Source organism: Lissotriton vulgaris, chromosome 3_2 (genome assembly GCF_964263255.1).
Source record: "Lissotriton vulgaris chromosome 3_2, aLisVul1.2, whole genome shotgun sequence".
Taxonomy (NCBI): domain Eukaryota; kingdom Metazoa; phylum Chordata; class Amphibia; order Caudata; family Salamandridae; genus Lissotriton; species Lissotriton vulgaris.
This window is the reverse complement of record NC_141690.1, coordinates 299,127,003-299,147,378: the sequence shown is the minus strand read 5'-3', so window position 1 is coordinate 299,147,378 and position 20,376 is coordinate 299,127,003. Positions and strand designations below refer to the sequence as shown.

Sequence of the window (20,376 nt, the reverse complement as noted above, 5' to 3'; positions counted from 1 at the left end):
ATCTTCAAAATCACTGGATTGTAATCATTGATGTACTTCGATTCTTCTGTTCTTTTAATATTATAAGTATTTTGGGTGATTTTCGAGTGCTAGTATTCCTCACTTCTGACATAAAACTGTTCACTCTTCCTTCCAATGACTTATGGTGCACTAAGTTAGTTATAACTTTCTCGCTCAGTGTGTACGTACCCTGCGATGATGGATGATCCGGGGGAACCGCACTCTGATCAATGTGTTTTTGTCTTTTGCATTCTGCCTCAATAATGCCATGTGGTGATAACTTACAGTGTAGTGAGTTAGTAGTACCTTTGGGGCTAAGCGAGTATTACCGTTAGTTGTTCTCATTTGTGACAAATGTATTATGTGTGGAAGCTATTACTGGAAAACTGGGGATATCGGCTATTTTCACTAGGTTCATAATGAAGTGATAATTTAAGTCAATGAAAAAACTGTAGGTTTAAAGAAGATTATAATTAGAATTAGCAGTTAAAAAACCTTTGAAATTCACAGAAAAAAACATAGGTTTCAGGGACGTTATAGTTACAAATTTGCATTTAAAAAACCCCACTCTTGTGTTCTTAATTTCCCTTTATTCCTCCCTCTTTTGGTCCCTGTTCCCCTCTGTCTCTCTCTTACTCCATATCTATCTCTCTATCTTACCTGTTCTCTCAAAGCCCCTATCTTGTTCTCACCCCATCTTCTCTTATCCTCTCTCTTTCTTTGTTCTCTCCCCACTTTCTCTCATTCTTTCTCTTTCTTTCTTGGTCTCACTCTATTTTTTCTCCTGCTTACTCTTGCTTTCCCTTTCACCCTTTCTTCCTCTCTCTACCTCTTGCTCTATCATTATCTTTCTGTGTCTCTTTCATTTTCTCTCTCATCCTCCTCCCTGCCTCCCTGTGATTGGGTGAGATTGATTTGAGGGCACTGTGCTGGGAGTTGCACTTAATATATACATTTATGGTTGGAAATATAGTAAACGTTTAATTTCTCTCTCTTTCTTTGCAGTTGATACAGATGTTGTTCGCCTCACTTATGCTGCGGATCCTTGTGCCGGGGTTGTGCTGGTTACCATAAATTCCATAGAAGGAACAATTTGTGACTTGAATTGGGATATGAGCGATGCCACAGTGGTCTGCAGACAGCTGGGGTGTGGAGTGCCCATCTCCGCACCTCGAGGGTCTGTCTTTGGAGTACCCCCAAATAAGTATCCTAGAATATCCAATGTGGGCTGCAGAGGAGATGAATCCAGCGTGTTTAAGTGTTCCTATAGCTCCAACCCAGATGCATCTTGTGCTAATAATAGGGCTGCATCTGTACATTGCACAGGTAAGAATCTTGTCAGATCCCACAAAGTAATTCAGACAAATCAGACATTTAGTCAAAATGTGGGTGGAAACTTATTGGAGTAAATTTGACACTTTTGGTGTGTCACATTTGTGTTTCCTGGGTTTGGTCTACACAAACTCTTCATGCTCTCCCACTACCCTAATTCTAACCAGGAGGAAAGTTATTCAGTTGGCAATAAAGATCTGACTCTCCCGGTTATTGTCCTTCCATTTGGTGCCCTCTTGAAAGATATTTTTTTCCTTCTAAAACCTAGTTTGTAATATATTTGCTAATAGTGGGCATACTCTATAGATTCAAAAAGTGAAGTTTAGTTTCAACGTTTTTGCATTTATGACCCCAGACTAAGATTCTACAAAAATTGGCCATATCTATGGGGTTGATGAAGGAGTTATATCAACCCTAAGGGATCTAGGTCTGAATGTTGAAATAATTCCACTTTCTTTTCTTCTTCCTCCCTTTGTGTCCAATCATATCTTTATGATATATAGTCTTTTATTAATGGATGATCATCTTTTCGAAATGCAACCTCTCTTGAAGTAATTATTCTGGATTTTAACTTAGATATTTCATCTGACACTGAAATCTGGATTATCAACTCTACATCAGACCTTTGCAAAGGTCTTACACTGGAGGATACTCAGTGGGAAATATTCTCAAGGCGTCATCGCCGAGTTAACAGCACTTTATTGCAGCCAAAGTTGCAATACATTTATCCCCCCATTCACAAGCTGGTGCTAACAGCCCATAGCACCAGTTTACCCGCGACAGCAGCCGCAGAAAAATATCGCCACAGACGACCCCGGGAACTATCGCTAATGAGATGTAGAGTAGGCGTTCCCATACAAAAAGCCACAACAACACCACTCCGCAACATTCTCAACGACCAGCCAGATCGGCGATACGTCCACAAAACATGCGATAAGGCACGTTAGCATCAGGAAACTAACACCTGCTCTGACCTGGTGCAAAGTCGGACCAATCCTGCACCACAAAAGGGAGCCCAGCCCACAGCCACACCTGAAGAACAACAGACACCATGGAGCCACTGAACATGCAGGCCGGACATCCAAGAGGGCAACAACACTCACCGCCACCACCCTCAGGACCCCCCAGACACCCACTACCCCTCCGGACCAGCACTGAGGCAGCGCACACAAACACAGCGACCCCAGAAAATGCACCAACCTCAAAACCCAACACCAGAGAATGTCATTGCCCAGTACAGACTCAAAGGAACAACCCACCTCTGCATCCTGCCCACCATTGGCCACCCGCTGACGGTACCAACACAGCGGACAATCAACATCCTATGCCAGACAAAGCTGCTGGACATGATGCAGCTGTTAGCCTTTGGGTCCCTCCAACCAACAACTGCCCGAGCCAGCAGAGTCATACTGGCAGGGCAATCCAATCATGACACCACCAGCTTGGTACCCCAGTACCAATTCTTCCCCCACACTGTGCTCGAACAGCCAAAAACCAAGCAAGGCACAGCTGAATTCCTGCACTGTTCAAGGGCAATTGACTGCACACATGTCCCACTTGTGCCCCGGGCAACACTGCATATAATAGGCGCAACAGAAAGCGCACATATCCCACCAATGTTCTGGTACGAGTAGACCACCGGGGAATCTCCGCCAGCGTCGCCACCAACCACCCAGGCAGTGTGCATGATGTATACACCTCCGACAGTCCATCATCAACCTGCGCCACCAGGATGGCACCCATGGAAATGCAGTGCTCATTGGCCAAATATCAAATGATCACACACCACACACCTCAACTCCACAATCATGCAACTCACAACACAGGAAATGCACATGTTACAAGCTCACATACAACATGCACACCCATCAAACATGACAGCATAACTCAGTGTGGGAACGTGGCCCAGCCATGTACATTAGCCATCAACAGCATGGCACCTCAGCAACACAATAGCAGAATGTCAGAAGAGGTGGGGACCAGACATGTGTGAAGGAGGCAAGTGACCAATGAAAGAGAATGTACACAATGCCAAGTGTGAAGTGTATGTGAGGGCCAGACTGCGGTATGCTGACCACACACACACATATCTATATCGACACACACTAATGGTGTTTAGAGTGTTGTGGACAGTGGACGCAACCATGTCACCCTAGCCAGTGGAGAAGATTGTGGAAATGTAGCTTGTTACATTCCCCCCTGTAAGGGTGGGCAGAGTGGGCTGGCCCGGTGTAGGCAAGCCTTGTTTAGGGGTATGAATAAAAGGCATGCAGCTGTGGGCATGGTCCTCTTCCGGGATGCCCAACATCTCTGCCAGGGTGGAAACTTTCACCCTCCCCATGAGGCTAACGCCGTTGCTGTGTAAACGGGGTTGCCTGTGATCCTTTGTGCCTGCTGCACCCCGGGACGCTGGTCCCCTAACCTGTCTTACCCGCACCTGCGCACCCAGATCACAATGCCCACCTGCCAACACGGAAGTGTGTCGAAGAGGGCTCACAACGTGCTGGTGTATGCTCCAAGCCCAATGTCCGCGACCCTGGCAACACTCTAAGACCATCACGGCCTCTGCGAGCAAGGTGTGCAGTACTCCTTTCTCTTTTACGTACCATACCAGCTGACACAGCGGACTGGTAGGTCACAGATTTGGAACAGAGTCTTGATTACACCATGGCAGAGGACGATGTTTATGGCTGACTTGAAATCACTATACTCCCTTTGATTTGGTGCCACCAAGTCTGTGCATAGCATCACAACCACACGTACCTGTGGGCCCACGCAGACTACTGCCCGCGGCCTACGCTGCTCTCTAGTAGGTCACAGAAATGTAACTGGACATCGATTATTCAAAGGCAAAGTACATATCATTGAAGACAAGGAGAGGCATAAGATGATGAAGCGTTGCAGTGAGGAGGGAAAAAGGATCATCATTAATGAGGTGATCGAACACTACCGACAACTGCCCTGGTTTCCCTAACTCTGTGCATCGTGAGCCTACAACACGTGGCTGCTGACCGCAGCCTGTTGCCTACACTGCGGTCCAGTAGGTCACAGAGTCCTGAATTAGCAATGGCGGAGTATATATCAGTGTACCAGCATCAACGCAGACTGCATCCCCTCTCAGCCCTGGTGCCACTAAGTCTATTCCCCCAAATTCATAGACACCCTCTGGTCGAAAATTTTTGGCGTCTGAGTCTTTGGACTAGGGTGTAGTTTTCATCCTCATGCAGCTGACACCAAATTGGTGGTAGCAACAAGGCTGTCACTTTCCACTCTCCCATTTGCTGTTTCTGGATAAGATCAGACCTCTGCATCATGCCCTGGTGGACACATTCCACTGTCCCCTGCAACCCCCTGCCACATTTACCATGGACCTCGATGAGGACCCGCTCAGTCCACATGGACCCACCTCAATGGACCCCAAGTCACCATCCCGGTGCCTGTGCCGGCTGCTGTGGATCAGGAGCCACTAACTCTGTGCTGGTCGTGTCCGGTCAGGTCCAGGACCCCTTCTTCTGAGATATTGGATGGCCTCCTAGGTGATGGTCTTGGGGTCATCAACGCCATGTGTCTGTGGCCCTGTGCTGTCCGCTGCCTCCGGCCTGAAATGAGGCCCACCATGGCTCACACATCAAATCAAGTCCAGACTGGCCCGGACGTGGCATCACCACAGGAGACACATATCACCATTGCCAGGACCACCTCCAACCGCCATCTGCCAGAGTCAAAACGGTGGCACTGGCAGACTGACGGAGTTGCTCACGCCTGTTGTGGATGCCATCATCTGCCCGATCCCCTGCTCAGCACTCCAGGTGCCACTGACTCAGTGCACCGAAACCCACGGACCACTGCTGATTGAGTTTTGTGCTCTGGAGAGGTTGCACGGCAATGTCACCTCAGGCAGTGTGGGAGATCTGAGACATTGATGAGGAAGATGATACAGGTCTGACACACCCGACTACATCAGCATCAGGGATCTTCCAAATGGACACAATCCTAGTCATTTTCATCACATGTGCGCGCTTAACCCTAGTGCCCCAACATCAGGGCACTGCTACTCAGGGGCATGTTGGGTGCCCTCTGTACTTGCTCCGGCTCCCTCCATGTTGCTCAGCAGTTGTCTCTGCAATGCTGGTGTTTTCTATATCCGTTTAACTGGTGTCCAATGTTCAAGTTGTTGCCAGTACTAAGCACTCCATGCGGGCTGGCTTACACTCACCCCACACACATCCAGCAAAGGCATCACTGTACATGTGGCCCTGCCAATAAAGGGGCTGGATGCACGTGCCCGTAGCCAGTTCAACATAATATCTGAGTGTGTCCCTGTGGTCTTGTTGTATGGTTGAGTGCCCTGAGCCCTACTACATTCCATTATGCTGTGTAAAGTGGATAGAGACATGTCACCGCAGGCAGTGGGTTAGACCTTGGACATGTAGCTTTGTCGTCACCCACTCAATTTGTAAGGGGAATGGCCTAGGCCATTGTACACAGAGCCAACGTGGGTGTGTGACTGATATTTGTGTGCCCATGGGCGGGGTTCTGTACTGGGAATATGCATCTGCATGTGTCACTATACCAGTGTGGGTCACCTTTGCAGGGCGTAGGTGGTCCCTGAAGGATATTTGACACCCACGTATGTGATCTAGTTTGCCTTCCATGGGTTTAGACCCCACCGGCACCTGTTCGGCCACCACCTTTTGGCGTTCTGACACCTTGCATTGGCTGCCATGTGTGCGTTGTTGAAGTATTGTGAGCCAGCCGTGCTTGCGGGTGCTTCCTGCTGTGTGGTCTGTTGCAGGGTCTGTATTCTCCTCTAAACGGCTTGGCTGCCCTGGTCCTGGTGGTGAGTTGCGTGGGATGTCCATGGGCTGTTGTAGGGCGTTGGTGTCGAAGTTGTGCTGGTCCTCTCTGGCATCACTGATGTGTGGCCTTCTGTGCTTTGCTGGGGGTGTTGTGTGTCCATCTGCAATGTGAAGGGGAGATGCATGTTGACATGTGTTGACATGTATGTTGGCGCATTGTTCTTGTTTACATGCAGACTGTAGGACAATGTACAATGTGACAGTTTGGGAGAGGCAGAATTTGGATGCAGGACCATGTATATTTGGACTTCATGATGGATGTGAGGTTGTACGTGTACATTTCCATTTCAAAGTTTCCAGATGTAGTGGGCCTGTTTCTGTGTGTGTTCGGAGCCTGTTGTGTCCTCTGTTCTGCAGTGTTGGGTTTGTGCATTGTACCACATTGTCATCAATGTGGGTGTGCTGTTCCTGCTATGTGGGTGTGCTGGAGTGTGCCACGGGGATCAGGGACATGATCCAGGGTCATTGTGGGTGTGCAGTGTGCTACACATCGTTTTGCATGTGTTCCATTGTGCACATCTCCCCCTGTCCCCCAGTCCATGGTTGTAACTCACCTTGTTGATGTTGTGTCAGGTTCTCTCGAGCTGTGTCCGTACTTCCAACTCCTTGCACCATCTCCACACTGTTGACAGTGGCCACCATTTCCTCCAGTTCCTCCTGTGGTGCAGAAATCCCACCTCCTGTCGCCGTTGCTGCCTTTCTTTTGGCAGCGAGTTTGTGCCTGGTTTATTTCTCACTTCATGCCAGTGCCACTTAGCCTCCTTGATTGGCCTAGTAGGTACTCCAACTGAATTTACAGTGGTCTACTTGTGGGTCAGTTGTTGGTAGTGTTCTGTCACCTCTGTGACGCTGATCTGGTGTTACGACGGCCTGCACTTCCTATTCCTCTCCCTCTTCTCCTTGGCCTTCCCCATCCCCATTGTTCCTTGCTGGTGGTCTGTGGGGGTTGTGGGGTTCGCAGTGGCCTCTGCACTCTGTCAGGGTGTTGTTTCTGTTGTTTTTATAGTGCATTTTCCCACCAGATGCATGGGGTTTGCAGGCTGTTGCTGGTTTTTGTTGATTTTGGACCGCGATTGGCCTCATTGCAGGATTTTTTGCATTCGTGTTTCACATTTTTGCACTGTGGCCTTGGTTTTAATGTGGTCAGCTGACGCATTATCTGGGGACTATTGCATGGGGCAGCCATGTGGAGAATGCTTTGTTATCACTGCTTAATTTTCCATGATAGACTGCGATGTTGGGAGTTGCGTTAAGTTACTTTTGCGATGCTAATCACACGTTCGAATATGCTCAATTTTTTCTTTCAAGATCACGGACTAGACAAGAGAGGAGCAGTCTTGCTTTTATAATTAAAAACTTTGAATAATGTATATGTATTTCCATAGCAAAACCAAAGGAAATGATGTCCGGAACGTTGACAATACAAGCACTCACCGCAAGTCAACTGATCTGTGTTTAATCCATCACCATTCTTTAGCCCACTCTGCCACCCCAGTTCAGACATGGCCATATGCAAATCAGTCTGACCCTGTGCCTCATGGGAACAGTCCAGCCCGAACTGCCAAGCCATGCCTTCCCTAGACCAGAAACAAGCTTCCCAGGACTGGCTTCTGGCATTGCAGCTGTCTTCAGCCGGGCTAGCTTGAATCCAGTGGCAAAGTGAGCAAGGGACTCACGTCTGAGCATACCCTGCCAACTTACGGCGAACAAAGCAAAACCAAAGAAAATGATGGACGGAGCGTTGACAATACAAGCACTCACCCCCAGTCAACTAATCTGGGTTTAATCCATCACCGTTCTTTAGCCCACTCTGCCACCCCAGTTCAGACATGGCCATATGCAAATCAGTCTGCCCTGTGCCTCATGGGAACAGTCCAGCCTGAACTGTCAATCCATGCCTTCCCTGGACCGGAAACAAGCTTCCCTGGACCGGTTTCTGGCATTGCAGCCATCTTCAGCCGGGCTAGCTTGAATCCAGTGGCAAAGTGAGCAAGGGACTCACATCTGAGCATACCCGAACAAAGCAAAACCAAAGGAAATGATGGACGGAGCGTTGATAATACAAGCACTCATATTCCATATGCAGCTCCACACTGCAAGTAAGTAACAAAGGGGATTCATATTTTGGGTGGGCAGTCACCCACCTCAAGCCATAATAAAACTAACTTCTCAGGGTAAAGTCCAAAGCAACTAAACTGACTTGATTTCAACCCCATTGTAGCTATGGAACCGAGCAGACAGGTTCAAGTTAGAGCAATGTATAAAGTATTTATGCAGTATAAAAATAGTAATAAAGTCAAAACAACAAAGAATAAAAAGTCCAAACTGAATGTGAACAATAGAGTAGATTTTAGTAAAAAAGAATGTCTTCTTAATTTCAATAATCTAATAAGGGGAACAATAGATATACGTATTAAGTGAAAATAGCTCCAAAAAGCACTAAGTCCATGGCTAGGGTGGACCAGAAGCTACGCTCCCTTTTGGGGGAAACAAGATGGATACCGAGGGCGTATACAACAAAAGGGACAACCCGGTTAAGAGTTATTTATTCGGATTGAGGGCCTATGTTAGAGTTTGACAGATGGATATCACATCTGCTTAGTTACCAGTATTATAGGATATAATGCAGTTTAAATTAGGCACATGGAATATCGGTCACGTTTGTGATGAAGTAACTGATCTACTATGATCTAAATCAGGCTCTTAGATTCCAAAATGGAGTTGGAATCTTGCAGTAGGCCGTGTCCGGAAAGATCAAGTTTAACAGCTTAGGTTTTTCCTTCTGGATAAGGCAGTATGCTGTGTCTGATGAGGGCCATAGTACTCAAAAACCTTTCTGTTGAGGGCCCTTTGACAGGATTTGCTGCTGCCGAAAAGCTCAAAGTGGGAGGAACCTGTTTCTTTAGGCCAGGGAGATCGCACGTTTGTTGAATCAACTCTGATGGCTGGTGACAATCCTCCAGCAGCTTGAAGTCAGAATTTTTTCTAAACATCCAAATTTTGCAGACGTAAATCCCTTTTCTTCAACTCTTTACCAAAGGGTACATCACTAAAAGGAATTTTTTAACTGCTGCATTTTAAATCAGCAATCGTCTTTACTGTACCTGTTTTTTAAGGATTTGATTAACTCTTATCATTTTTAAATTTGTACTGAACTGTAAGCTTTTATGATTCTTTGTCTGAATTGAATAAAGTTGATTTGAATTGAATTTGACCAAAGGGTACATGCTCCACTGGAGGTTCTTAGGGCATTTAGGGCATTTCAGTAAAGGTGATAAACTAGGTCCAGTGCTGACCAAGTTGAGAATGGCCACCTGCTGACCCAGTTGAGAATTGCCAACTGGACAGTCAGGAAAATGTGGTCCTTCAGCTTGTTCTGTTTCTATAGGATTCCTGCTATTAAAAACAGGATTAGCTGTAATCCTCCAACGATGCTTCTGAATACGGAGTGTATGAAGTTTGGTATAACTCCAAGTACCGTCTGAAAGGTGCTTAGAAGTCCATAACCTATAGTCTTAAATATGTGGACAATGCCAGTCGTATCAGACATGTTAAAGATACCATTTACCATTTCTACAAAATGGAAAGGGCAGTTTGCATGGATAAGTGCCTGTATCTCAGCTGAAGACCTTGCGATCTCGAGATCAAATGTCTCTCAAGCGGAGGTTATGGGCATAGAGTTCTGTAAAAAGCATGGCTTTCATTCTGCTAGAATATCAAACCATATTAAAGAAACATTCAGTGAGGCCATAATGGCGCCTCCCTGAATGTATGTGTCGGTGGAAACAATACTTGCACACAACAAGTAAACCTGGAGCTCACGGTTACCAGATATGCGATGCCCTGGAGCATTCCACAGCAGCCTTGTTTGTTCAGCATCAAGTAACTCCCCTTTTAAAGTAGCCCAAATGCTGGAGTAATCACTGCAACTGGCACACCCCTCAGATGACAGGACATGTTTGCAACAGAACGATTACAAGCCCCGGTCAGTAGAATGTCCTGACATATGAGCGATCCACTTAAAGCGCTCTCACAGTACCACTGAGAAACACTTCTCGATCCCCACTCCAGCATCAAAATCTGTATGGCAATTCTCAAGATTCCTTAATGTATTCCTTACCCTTTTTTCATACTCCTGGTACCAAGTAAAAAGTACCTAAGATCCATGTCCTGTGTGAGTAAGGATAAGAGATGTTTCACCTCTGTGAGGGTTGAGGTTTTTAGCCAATTAAGGCAAAATTTCCCAACACTGTATAACGTTGTCTCTGTGCATAATGTGGATCTGGCATATGGATACTAAACGCTTCGGTTCTACACATGAATCGTTCCTGACAACCATTGGTGTCTGTGGGCCAAATCAAAACCAAAGGGTATGATGGACGGCGTGTTGAACATTGGAAAAACTCACCCCCAATTCAACTGATCTTGTTTTAATGCATCCTCATTCTTTAACCATTTCTTCCAATCAGGGTCTGATCTGGTGTATTGTATGATGTCATTTAATGTAACACCTGCTTGTGATATTTCATTACCCTCTGTCAGTGATGGCATTGGCAGCCAAGATGTGTTCAAGTCTTTGTTATTGGCTCGTCCAAGTCTGTTGGTCTGTCTTGTTCAAAAACATGATCCGTTGAGGGATAAGGTACGCTCTAAATAAAGCTTCTGTTCCCTAATGTTGCCATTCTCCAGTACCCCAGACTGATTTTAAGTCTATGGTGTCTTTCTATAAGTCGTAACCTTGTTCAGTCAACTGGGCAAGACAGGATGCAGAATAAATCTGTTTGGTGTTTGTTTACATATTTTTCTGTGCTGATGTTGGTGCAACCATATAATAATATGAGGCTGGGTCAGACATATTAAACCCTGAAAAATATGGAAATTTCTGTTCAAACGTTTTTGAACTGCCTTTTGGCGGCGTTGGACAGTGTTCCCACTGATGGTATGTGCACACATTTCTAGGAATAGCAGATTTATGCAAAAAATGATGAAAAAAATGCTGATAGCAATACATTGATTCATAATCTGCTGATCTCTCCAATGTTTCGCTATTAGAAAATGCAGCAGACTTTTCTAAATCAGACAACATGTTATTTACAGTTTCAGAATTTTAATCATCGGAAAATGTACTTGAGGTGATGATATCATTCAATGATATTTTAAATAAATGTGGATTTTATAAAATTTCTGTTGGGCCAAATATATCAAAATCAACCTTGTCCAAAACTATACCATCCAGTACAAGAACTGCTGTGATGTTCACTGATGACAGGTCTCTTTGGGGCAGATTTACAAGCCCCTTACACCACGTTTACGCCGCTGTTGCGTGACACAACGGCGGCATAAACGTGGCGCATCCCTGCGACCCATTTACAATGTGACGCATCTATGCAGATGCGTCACGCTGTAAAGCCCTGCACCACATGTGGGCTTTTCGGCGCAGGGTGAGCGTTCCGGGGCAGGTGCGCCTCGCAAAAATGCCTGAGTGAAATCTACAAGATTTCACGCAGGCACTTGTGCGACGCTGCTACGTCAATTCCTTACGCCTGCTTGAAGCAGGTGTAAGGACTGACGCAGCACGTTAAGTATAGGGCACAACCGGGCATTGCTGGAGTCGCGTCGCGCTTGCAACGCGACTCCAGCGTTGCACCGCCCTTACGTCACGAGATGCGTCACACATCTGCCTACCCTTGCGCCACGGTGCGTCGTATTGTAAATGCGGCGCATCCGCCTTGACGCAAGGGTAGTTTTGCATAACGCATTTGTTCTGGCGCATCCCTGCTGATTTGCAGAGATGCGCCAGAACTCATAAATATGCCCCTTTGTTCTCGATGAGATGATTGATGTGGTTTTGAAATTATATTCACCTTCTGAGCTGAAGAGATTTGCCAAATGTATTGTCCATTAATAAGCATGTTAAAAACTATTACTAAGCATAACCAGAAAAGAAAGAAAAGTGCCTAAGTAAGTATCCATAGTTCTACCCACAGTGATACCAGGTATGTTCCTTTAAAAAAGTTCAGAAAGTCTTTAGCTTGCTGCTTGCATGATTTTTGGGCTGGAGTCATTTCAGGTTTACTTGGATCCAAAGAAAACGTATCAAAGTTTATAGATCAATCGTTGGAATTGCATCAGGATTTGTAATCTGTCTTTGCTCTTGTTGAGGCATTTTGACGTAGACGTCTGTATTTGGTCGAATAGCAACTTGTGCGTTATTTTAAGTTTCCTTTTGGAGTCGAACTTCAGGTTCAAGAGGAACGAGTTCTATAGCATTGTTGCATAGTCCATCATTCCGTATAGGTGACTCATTGAACGTGATGAGTCTTTCAGTTTGAACTTCTTGGATTGTAGAAAGAAGAGGGTGTCTGTTACTTTGGAGACCATGTGGCCTATTGCTTAGTATCAGCCACATAGTGTGGTTTGATTAGGTCAATTGAGACAAATCTTTTCTCCTTTCTTTTTTTCTAGCAAGAGGCGGTAGAAGTACAGTTCTCATACCTTCAATGGCTAGGATTGGTACAGGTTTTCTCTAGGATGACCCAAATTCTTTATTGTCTGCTATTTTCTCTCTGACCAGATCCCCGACTTTTGGGATCCAGACAGGTCTAGGTGTGACTGATTTGACTTCCACAGTGGCGATCTGCTTCAGATGGATGTTAAATTGTTTTCTCCTGTATTCATTTAGATCCTGTAAAACAGCCAAACGATCATGGATGTCAAATTGTTTTTCATTTGCCACTGCGCCTTCACAATGAAGATCAAGTACCCACATTCTTGTCCCAAATAGGACCTCATATGGCATGACCCCCCTCCCTAAAGAACTTCTTGGCATGTTATTGAGAGCCCGCTGGACTCCATAAAGATGTTTTACCCAACTTTCGCCTGTGCCAATAACTCCAGCTGTTAAAGATAGCTCTAAGTCTCGTTTTTTTCTCTCCGCTACCGATTTTCCCTCAGGATAGTACGGAGATGCGTACTGCAATGCTACACCCAAACTTCCCATTGTCTCCTTGTAAGCCCAAAAGCTAATTGCAGTGCACTGGTCAGAATGTAATGTGGCAATTGCGTATGTCCCTATGAAGAATTCTATCAAAATCTTTTATAACAGTTCGAGCGTCAGCCGAGTTCTGGGGCCACACCAATAGGATCCTCGAGCAGGAATTCACTGCTACCATAATATATCTTTTAGCCCCATCCGATTTTAAGGGGCTGCAGTGGTCCAGGTAAACACACAATAGTGGTTTGTCAACTATTAACCCCTTAAGTGCTGCCTCCGTGCATTGGCCGACGGCAGCACTACCTCCCCAGTGCTGCGCACGACCATTGAACGTCCATTCAGCACTAGTTCTAATGGACAGCGCAGCACTGGGGAGGAATGTTTAATAGCAGCTATGGGGTTAACAACAGTGTCTGCGCAAGACGTGTTGCGGTAGAACCTTTATCTGCTGACAGATGTTGCATTTCAAGACGTAGGGGCAGATTTACAAGCCCCTTGCACCACATTTATGCCGCCAATTAGTTTCTTCTGTGATGCAGCAACAGCATAAACCATGCACCATGTTGTGCCGTATTTACAACTTGACGCATCTAGGGAGATGCGTCACGTTGTAAACCCCTGCACCACATGAAACCTGCATCAGGTCTACAAGAAATCGGCACGATTTCACTGAGTCACTTTTATGGCCTTGCTGCGTCAAATCCCTGCACCTGTTTGAAGCAGGCGTAAGGATTGACGCAGCGAGTTCGGCATAGGGCACCCCCGAGTATTGCTGGAGCTGCGTCACACTTGCAACGCAACTCCACCAATGCGCCGCCTTTCCACGGGATGAAACATCTGCCCATCTGTGCGCCACGGTGCGCCGCATTGTAAACGCGGTGCATCAGTGTGGGGCACGGGTGGTTTGGCATGTCGCAACTTTTCTGGCGTTTTCCTGCTGCTTAGCAGAGATGTGCCAGAAGTTGTCAATCTGCCCCATAGTCTTTAGTCTGCTTTGTTAAACCAGGCCACCAATAGTGTTTCAACAATGAAACTGTCGCTGTGACTCCTGCATGTGCAGAACTAATCCCTTTGCGTGCTTCTAGTATTAAACTTAACCTATGATCCATATTTGGAATTACTCTATCCCGCATTCCAGGAATCTGAATCAATCGAATTTTATTGGCATCTAACTTGTAGGAGTACTTGAGTTGAAATCTTTTTGGTACTGCACCACTGTTTTTGCTTGAAGCAATAACAGCCACCATAATCTCACCATCTATCCTCCTTTTAGGCATTGCAGCTACGGAATGCGTACGTACAGCCCCTTTCACGGCTTCATCAGCCAATGAATTCCCTTCAATGTGATTGCCATCATGCTGATGACTCAGCGTATGTAATGTAATGTAATGTAAAAAATTCTTGTAAAGCACGACTTACACTGGACGGTTTCTTGGCGCTGGGAAAGAGGCACAGCGGGAAGGAAATGAGTGCCTATGTGTAGATGCTACGGAAGAGGTGAGTTTTGAGGAGAGACCTAAAGTGAGGATAGGAGAGAGAGAGTCTGAGTTCTGGCGGGAGTGAGTTCCAGAATGAGGGAGCCAGGAAGGAAAATCTGAGACCTCCATGTTTTTTGCGCTTAAACCTAGGCGTCTGGAGGAGCGCATGGTGAGAGGATCGGAGGTGCCTGGAGGGGACGTAAGGATGTAGAAGAGAGGAGATGAAGGAAGGGCCGATGCCGGCCAGAGATTTATGGGTCAGGCAGCCTAGTTTGAACTTGCAGCGCTCCGATACAGGGAGCCAGTGAAGGGCTTTAAGCAGGGGGCGGACGTGGTGGTGTTTGGGTTGATGGTAGATCAGGCGGGCTGCCTGGTTCTGTACCAGCTGTAGTCTTTTGATTTGATATTGTGGGATGCCTGCATACAGGGCATTGGCATAGTCAATCCGGGAGATGACTAATGCCAGCAGTGCCAAAGTGAGGGCTTCGGAGGTCAGTAAATGGGCTATTTTCCGGATCTTCCTTAGCTGGAAAAAGCAGGAGGACACAGTGGCACTGACCTGATGCTTCATTGAGAGATCATGGGAGATGTAAACTCCCAAGCTTTTCACCTTGTCCGCGGGGCAAGGAGAGGGTCCAAGGGAAAGGGGCCAAAAGGAGGAGTTCCAGGGGTTGGATGGGCCTCCGACAAGAACAAGCTCAGTCTTGTTGGGTTTAAGTTTAAGGTGGTGAGCCCCCATCCAATTACTGATGTGGCAAAGGGTAGACTGAAAGTCCTGGGCCGCTTCGTCCGAGGAGTCGAGGTTGAAGACGAGCTGAATGTCATCTTCATAGTTAAATGCAGTGACATTCCTTCCCCGGAGGGAGCGGATCAGGGGGGTGAGGTACAAGTTAAATGTGGTGACAGGGACAAACCCTGCGGGACGCCGCAGGTGAGCTTCATCCTATCAGCCGAGAACTGGGAAAGTCGGACAGATTGGTGGCGGTTCGTCAGGAAGGAGCAGACCCAGTTAAGGGCCGTCCCACTGATGCCCGCCTCCTTGACACGGTTGACTAAGATGGTATGGTCGACCGTGTCAAAGGCCGCCGACAGATCCAGGAGGATCAGGGCTTGACTAATGTTGGAGTCGGCACCTCTACGGAGTTCCTCCATGACAGAGAGGATGACAGCCTCCGTAGAATGGGCAGGTCTAAACCCTGCTTGCTGGGAGTCTAGGAAGTTGGACTCTTCAATAAAAGAACTGAGGACTCTGGTTACATGTGTTTCAAGTACCTTACTCAGGTAAGGGAGAAGAGAAATGGGACGGAAGTTACCCATGACCGCAGGGTCAGCGTTGTTTTTTTTTAGTATGGGAACCACCTCAGCGTTCTTAAACTGGCTGGGGACCTCACCGAGCAGGAGGGAATTGTTCAGGAGGGCCAGCGGAGGAGCAGGGCATGCCAAAAAGGCAGCACGGAGGATCACAGGTGGGCAACAATCCGTGGGGGAGCCAGATGAGACTTTATTAAGCAGAGAGAGAAAGTCTCCTTCTAGTATGGGGGGAAGCTGGGTCAGGGAGTGGGGGTTAAGGAGGGGGGTAGCCTCTGTGAGGGACATCACGGGGGATCCAGAGGAAATGCTGTTTTTGATTTTGCTGATTTTATCTGTGAAGAATTGGTTAAGAGAATCACATAGTGCCTGAGAAGGGAGGGGTTTGATGGTCACCCTGTCCGGGTGTGAGAGCTCCTCCACAATGGCAAAAATTTCTTTAGATTTTTGCACGGAGTTAAGAATTTTTGTAGAGAAGTAAGCAGTTTTGGCGACTGAGATTGCCTGTTTGTATTCTCCAGATAGTTTTAAGAGTTTTAATTTTTCTGAGGGGTCATAGTTTCTACGCCAGCGGCGCTCGGTTTGGCGAAGTCCCAGTTTTAAAGATTTAAGGCTATCTGAAAACCATTGGTGTGCGTCGTGGGGACGCTTAGTTCTAATTAACTTGAGGGGGCGACCTTGTCGCTGGCGGACTCTAGCCATTTGACAAGTGCTGCTTCCTGGGAGTCGATGGAACCGGGGCTTGGGCAGAATCGAGGATGTTAAAGAGGTGAGAAATAGATTGAGGTCTGCTTTGTTGCAGTTGCGAGCCAGGAGGCTAGGGCCTCGGTTACGGGGGGGCGGTGGAGAGACCAGGAGAAGAAAGGAGATTAAGAAGTGGTCCGACCAGTGGCAAGGTGAGATCGCAAGGGACTTGATTTCAAGATTGTAGGTCCAAACCTGGTCTAGGATGTGGCCCTTGGAATGAGTGGCCATGTGGATGTGTTGAAGGCCATTGAGCCCAGTTAATAGGTCGGTGAAAGCCAGGGAGTGAGAGCTTTCGTGTTCGTCTGACGGCCAGTAGTTGAAGTCTCCCAGGACCAGGAGTTTGGAGTTGTTGATTGTGAGCTGGGAAAGTAGGTCCCCAAAGAGCAAGGGGAAGTTGGGCATAGGTTGGGGAGGACGGTATACCAGGACACAGGTAAGGGGAGACACCGAGGATTCGAATCTGATTCCCAGCTAATCAACCTGGGGAATAGTGAGGAGGGAGAGGGAAGTGAACCTGAGGGGGAGTTTGATAATGGCGGCTACCCCACCACCGGGTTTCCCAGCTGGCCGGTTGGCTTGGAGGATATAATACTCAGGTGGAATGGCTGCCAAGATGTCAGGGAGGGAATCCTCATTCAGCCAGGTCGCCTTTAGGAGTAGAATGTCGGGTCGGTCTGAATCCAGGAGGTGGCATATGTCAAGTTGGTGGCTGACTAACGACTGGGTGTTAAGGTATGTGATTGCTAATTCCATATTGGCAGGTGCCTGAGCGGACGGGGGTTTAGAAAGAGGGGGGGAGGCTGTGTGCTCGGGGATGAGGGAGGACGGGAAGGTCCGGATCTCTGGAAAAGTACTGCGGGCTTGGAAAATGCCTAGTAGTTGTAATCTTGAGTAGGTAGTGGATTCCAGCGGCCAAAGTGTGTGTAAAGCGGTCAAGTCCCTAGGGGCAAAAGATGTATATTGGGCAAGGTGACAGGCCCCAGGCCCCGGCCGGCCGCGGCTGGGCGCAGACGGGCTTGCCTTAGGCGCGCCTTCGGCGCGCAATAGTCGCGCCCGCTGCGCTCGTCCGCTGCGCTTCCGGTAGGGACACATACTATATACAGATAAAGGAGAGGATTGAAAGGGGGCGTGGCCAACACAGGTGGGCGTATCCTGCTGAACGCGGAAATGGCGGCAAAGATGACAACAAACACCTCACCCGCTGCAGCGCTGAATCCGCTGTGCATCATGTATGTATCATGTGAGTCCTTGGTGGTTCGGATTTCAACTCCACTAACTGTTCTCATAGCATTTTTATACTTAATTATGCCACCTTTTGTGTCTTTGAACCCAGTAATGCAAGTATTCATGACGCCCGTCATACCAACACCAGCAGCAGCAGCCGGGTCGACAGGGTGGCCAGGACTCAGTTTCCCAGAGTGCCCCGCGTCCTTCCCATCGTGTCACCAGCCGCGCCAGGAGGCGCCACCTTTAAAACTTTGAGCGGGCTCCCGCAGCGCGGGCGCCTGTCATACCAACACCAGCAGCAGCAGCCGGGTCGAGAGGGGGGCCAGAACTCAGGGCCCCAGAGTGCCCAACGTGCTTTCCATCGCATCACCAGGCGCGCCAGGAGGTGCCACCTTTATAACTTTGAGCGGGCTCCCGCAGCGAGGGACGCCCGTCATACCAACACCAGCAGCAGCAGCCGGGTCAAGAGGGGGGCCAGGACTCAGTGCCCCAGAGTGCCCCACGTGCTTTCCATCACGTCACCTGCCGTGCTAGGAGGCGCCACCTCTAAAACTTTGAGCGGACTCCCGCAGTGTGGGATGCCTGTCATACCAATACCAGCAGCAGCAGCCGGGCCAAGATGAGGGCCAGGACTCAGTGCCTCAGAGTGCCCTGCGTGCTTTCCATCATGTCACCAGCGGCGCCAGGAGGCGCCACCTTTAAAACTTCGAGCGGATTCCCGCAGCGCGGGACACCAGTCATACCAACACCAGCAGCAGCAGCCGGGTCAAGAGGGGGGCCATGATTCAGTGCCCCAGAGTGCCCCGCGTGCTTTCCATCGCGTCACCAGCCGCGTCAGGAGGCGCCACCTTTAAAACTTTGAGCGGGCTCCCGCAGCGCGGGGCGCGCGCAGGCAGCGCCTGGGCCCATCCTTGCCCTTCAAAACCCGGAGAAGGCCGGGCTGGGACACCCCCCCTTCATCTATCATAGGACTGTCTGGTGCCCGCCAGAAGAACCCAAGGTACTGTGCCCCATTATTACATCTCCATCCTGTGCTCATGCGATCTATCTCATTATAGGACATTGGATCCAAATAGCCATTCAACCTCCCTTTTTGGCGGACTGCACAGCTTAGGAGCACATTGTAGAACTCTGTCTTGTTTCTTATGAGCTATAGTTAATTCAACATGGTTATAGTATGTGCAAAAGCAGGGCAATGGAGGGGTTGTCTGCAAATTGTGGCTCGCAGGCGGGGATAGCGTTTGGGAAGAAAGCCAAAAGGTCAAATAAACGTGCTAAAAATAATTGTGTAACGGACTGGATTGATTCCCTTATCCCAGAGTGCGAAGATATTCTAGGCACTGAGACATCTGCACTAACTAGCAATGCCCAATCACTATCCCATAGCCCCACCACACGAGACAAGTCCACTATTCCCTTGATGTTCAGTAGACAGCCTACGAGTAAAACAACTAAGCACAATAATGAAATACTGAATGCACCCAAGGGGGCACAAACAGCAGAATCCCAAGCTAAAGATGCATCTTCCCCTCATATAAAATTGCCATTTATAATTAGCCCACCTGAAACTCTAATTCACTGCGCAAATAGGTTTGCAGTCCTAGCCGACATCTCGGATACTTCGGAATCCAGGATTACTGCAATTCCATCTGGACCCCAAAGCGCAAGCAGCAAGGAGGTGGATAGTTCATCTCAGGGGCTACACCAGCTTGTTGCCTTGCTTAGAAAAGACATAGGGGCTTTGAGAGCCAAGATCAACGAACTAGTCAATACGCTTAAAACCATGACCCCCAGCCAAATCACCCATAATCAGGCTCTATGCTCCTCAGCAGAAGAGCGCATATGCTCACAGCGACCTCCTCCCTCCTCTCAGGACGAGAGTACCCAAACAGGTGGACGCCCAATTGCACTTTTAGCTAGAAATAATGACATAGCAGCACCTCTCCCCCACACATGAAACCGCACCCCCAGAATCCAGTTTTGCAGCAAACACCTCACACTGTACCTAATAGCACATCATTACCAACACATACAACAGCCACCAACACATCAACAGGGAATTATCCCCCGGCTACCTCTCATTTAGAAGGGAACAAAGTTTATATGGTGAATGCTCCCAAACTAGATATTGCGGCAGGTCACAAAAGCGAAGCGTCATTATTATAGCCTTATAGCCCGCCGTAGCGGGCTATACCGGCTATTAAAGGCCCGCTGAATCGTTAAAGGCCCGAGCCGAAGGCGAGGGACTTTAACGAGACAGCGGGACTTTAATAGCCGCTATAGCCCTGCTACGAAGGGCTATAAGGCTATTAGAACATTCTGCCACTAGAGGGCAGAATGTTCTAACAAATTTAACAAAGGGTTCTCGAAGCTCGAGGGAATATAAATCCCCTCGAGCTTCAAGAAGCCTTTGTAGAACATTGGAATGTTG

At 47.9% G+C, this 20,376-nt stretch overlaps 1 protein-coding gene across 1 annotated transcript in view; it reads left to right on the top strand.

Moving 5' to 3' along the window:
* The first annotated feature begins 263 nt into the window (after nt 1–263).
* Nucleotides 264–20,376, top strand: part of LOC147725755 (CD5 antigen-like) — a 445,735-nt gene continuing 425,622 nt past the window's right edge. The window contains exons 1-2 of the mRNA XM_086964494.1: nt 264–291; nt 1,006–1,326. Coding sequence (XP_086820620.1) covers nt 264–291; nt 1,006–1,326 — 349 coding nt within the window. The remainder of the gene's footprint in view (nt 292–1,005; nt 1,327–20,376) is intronic.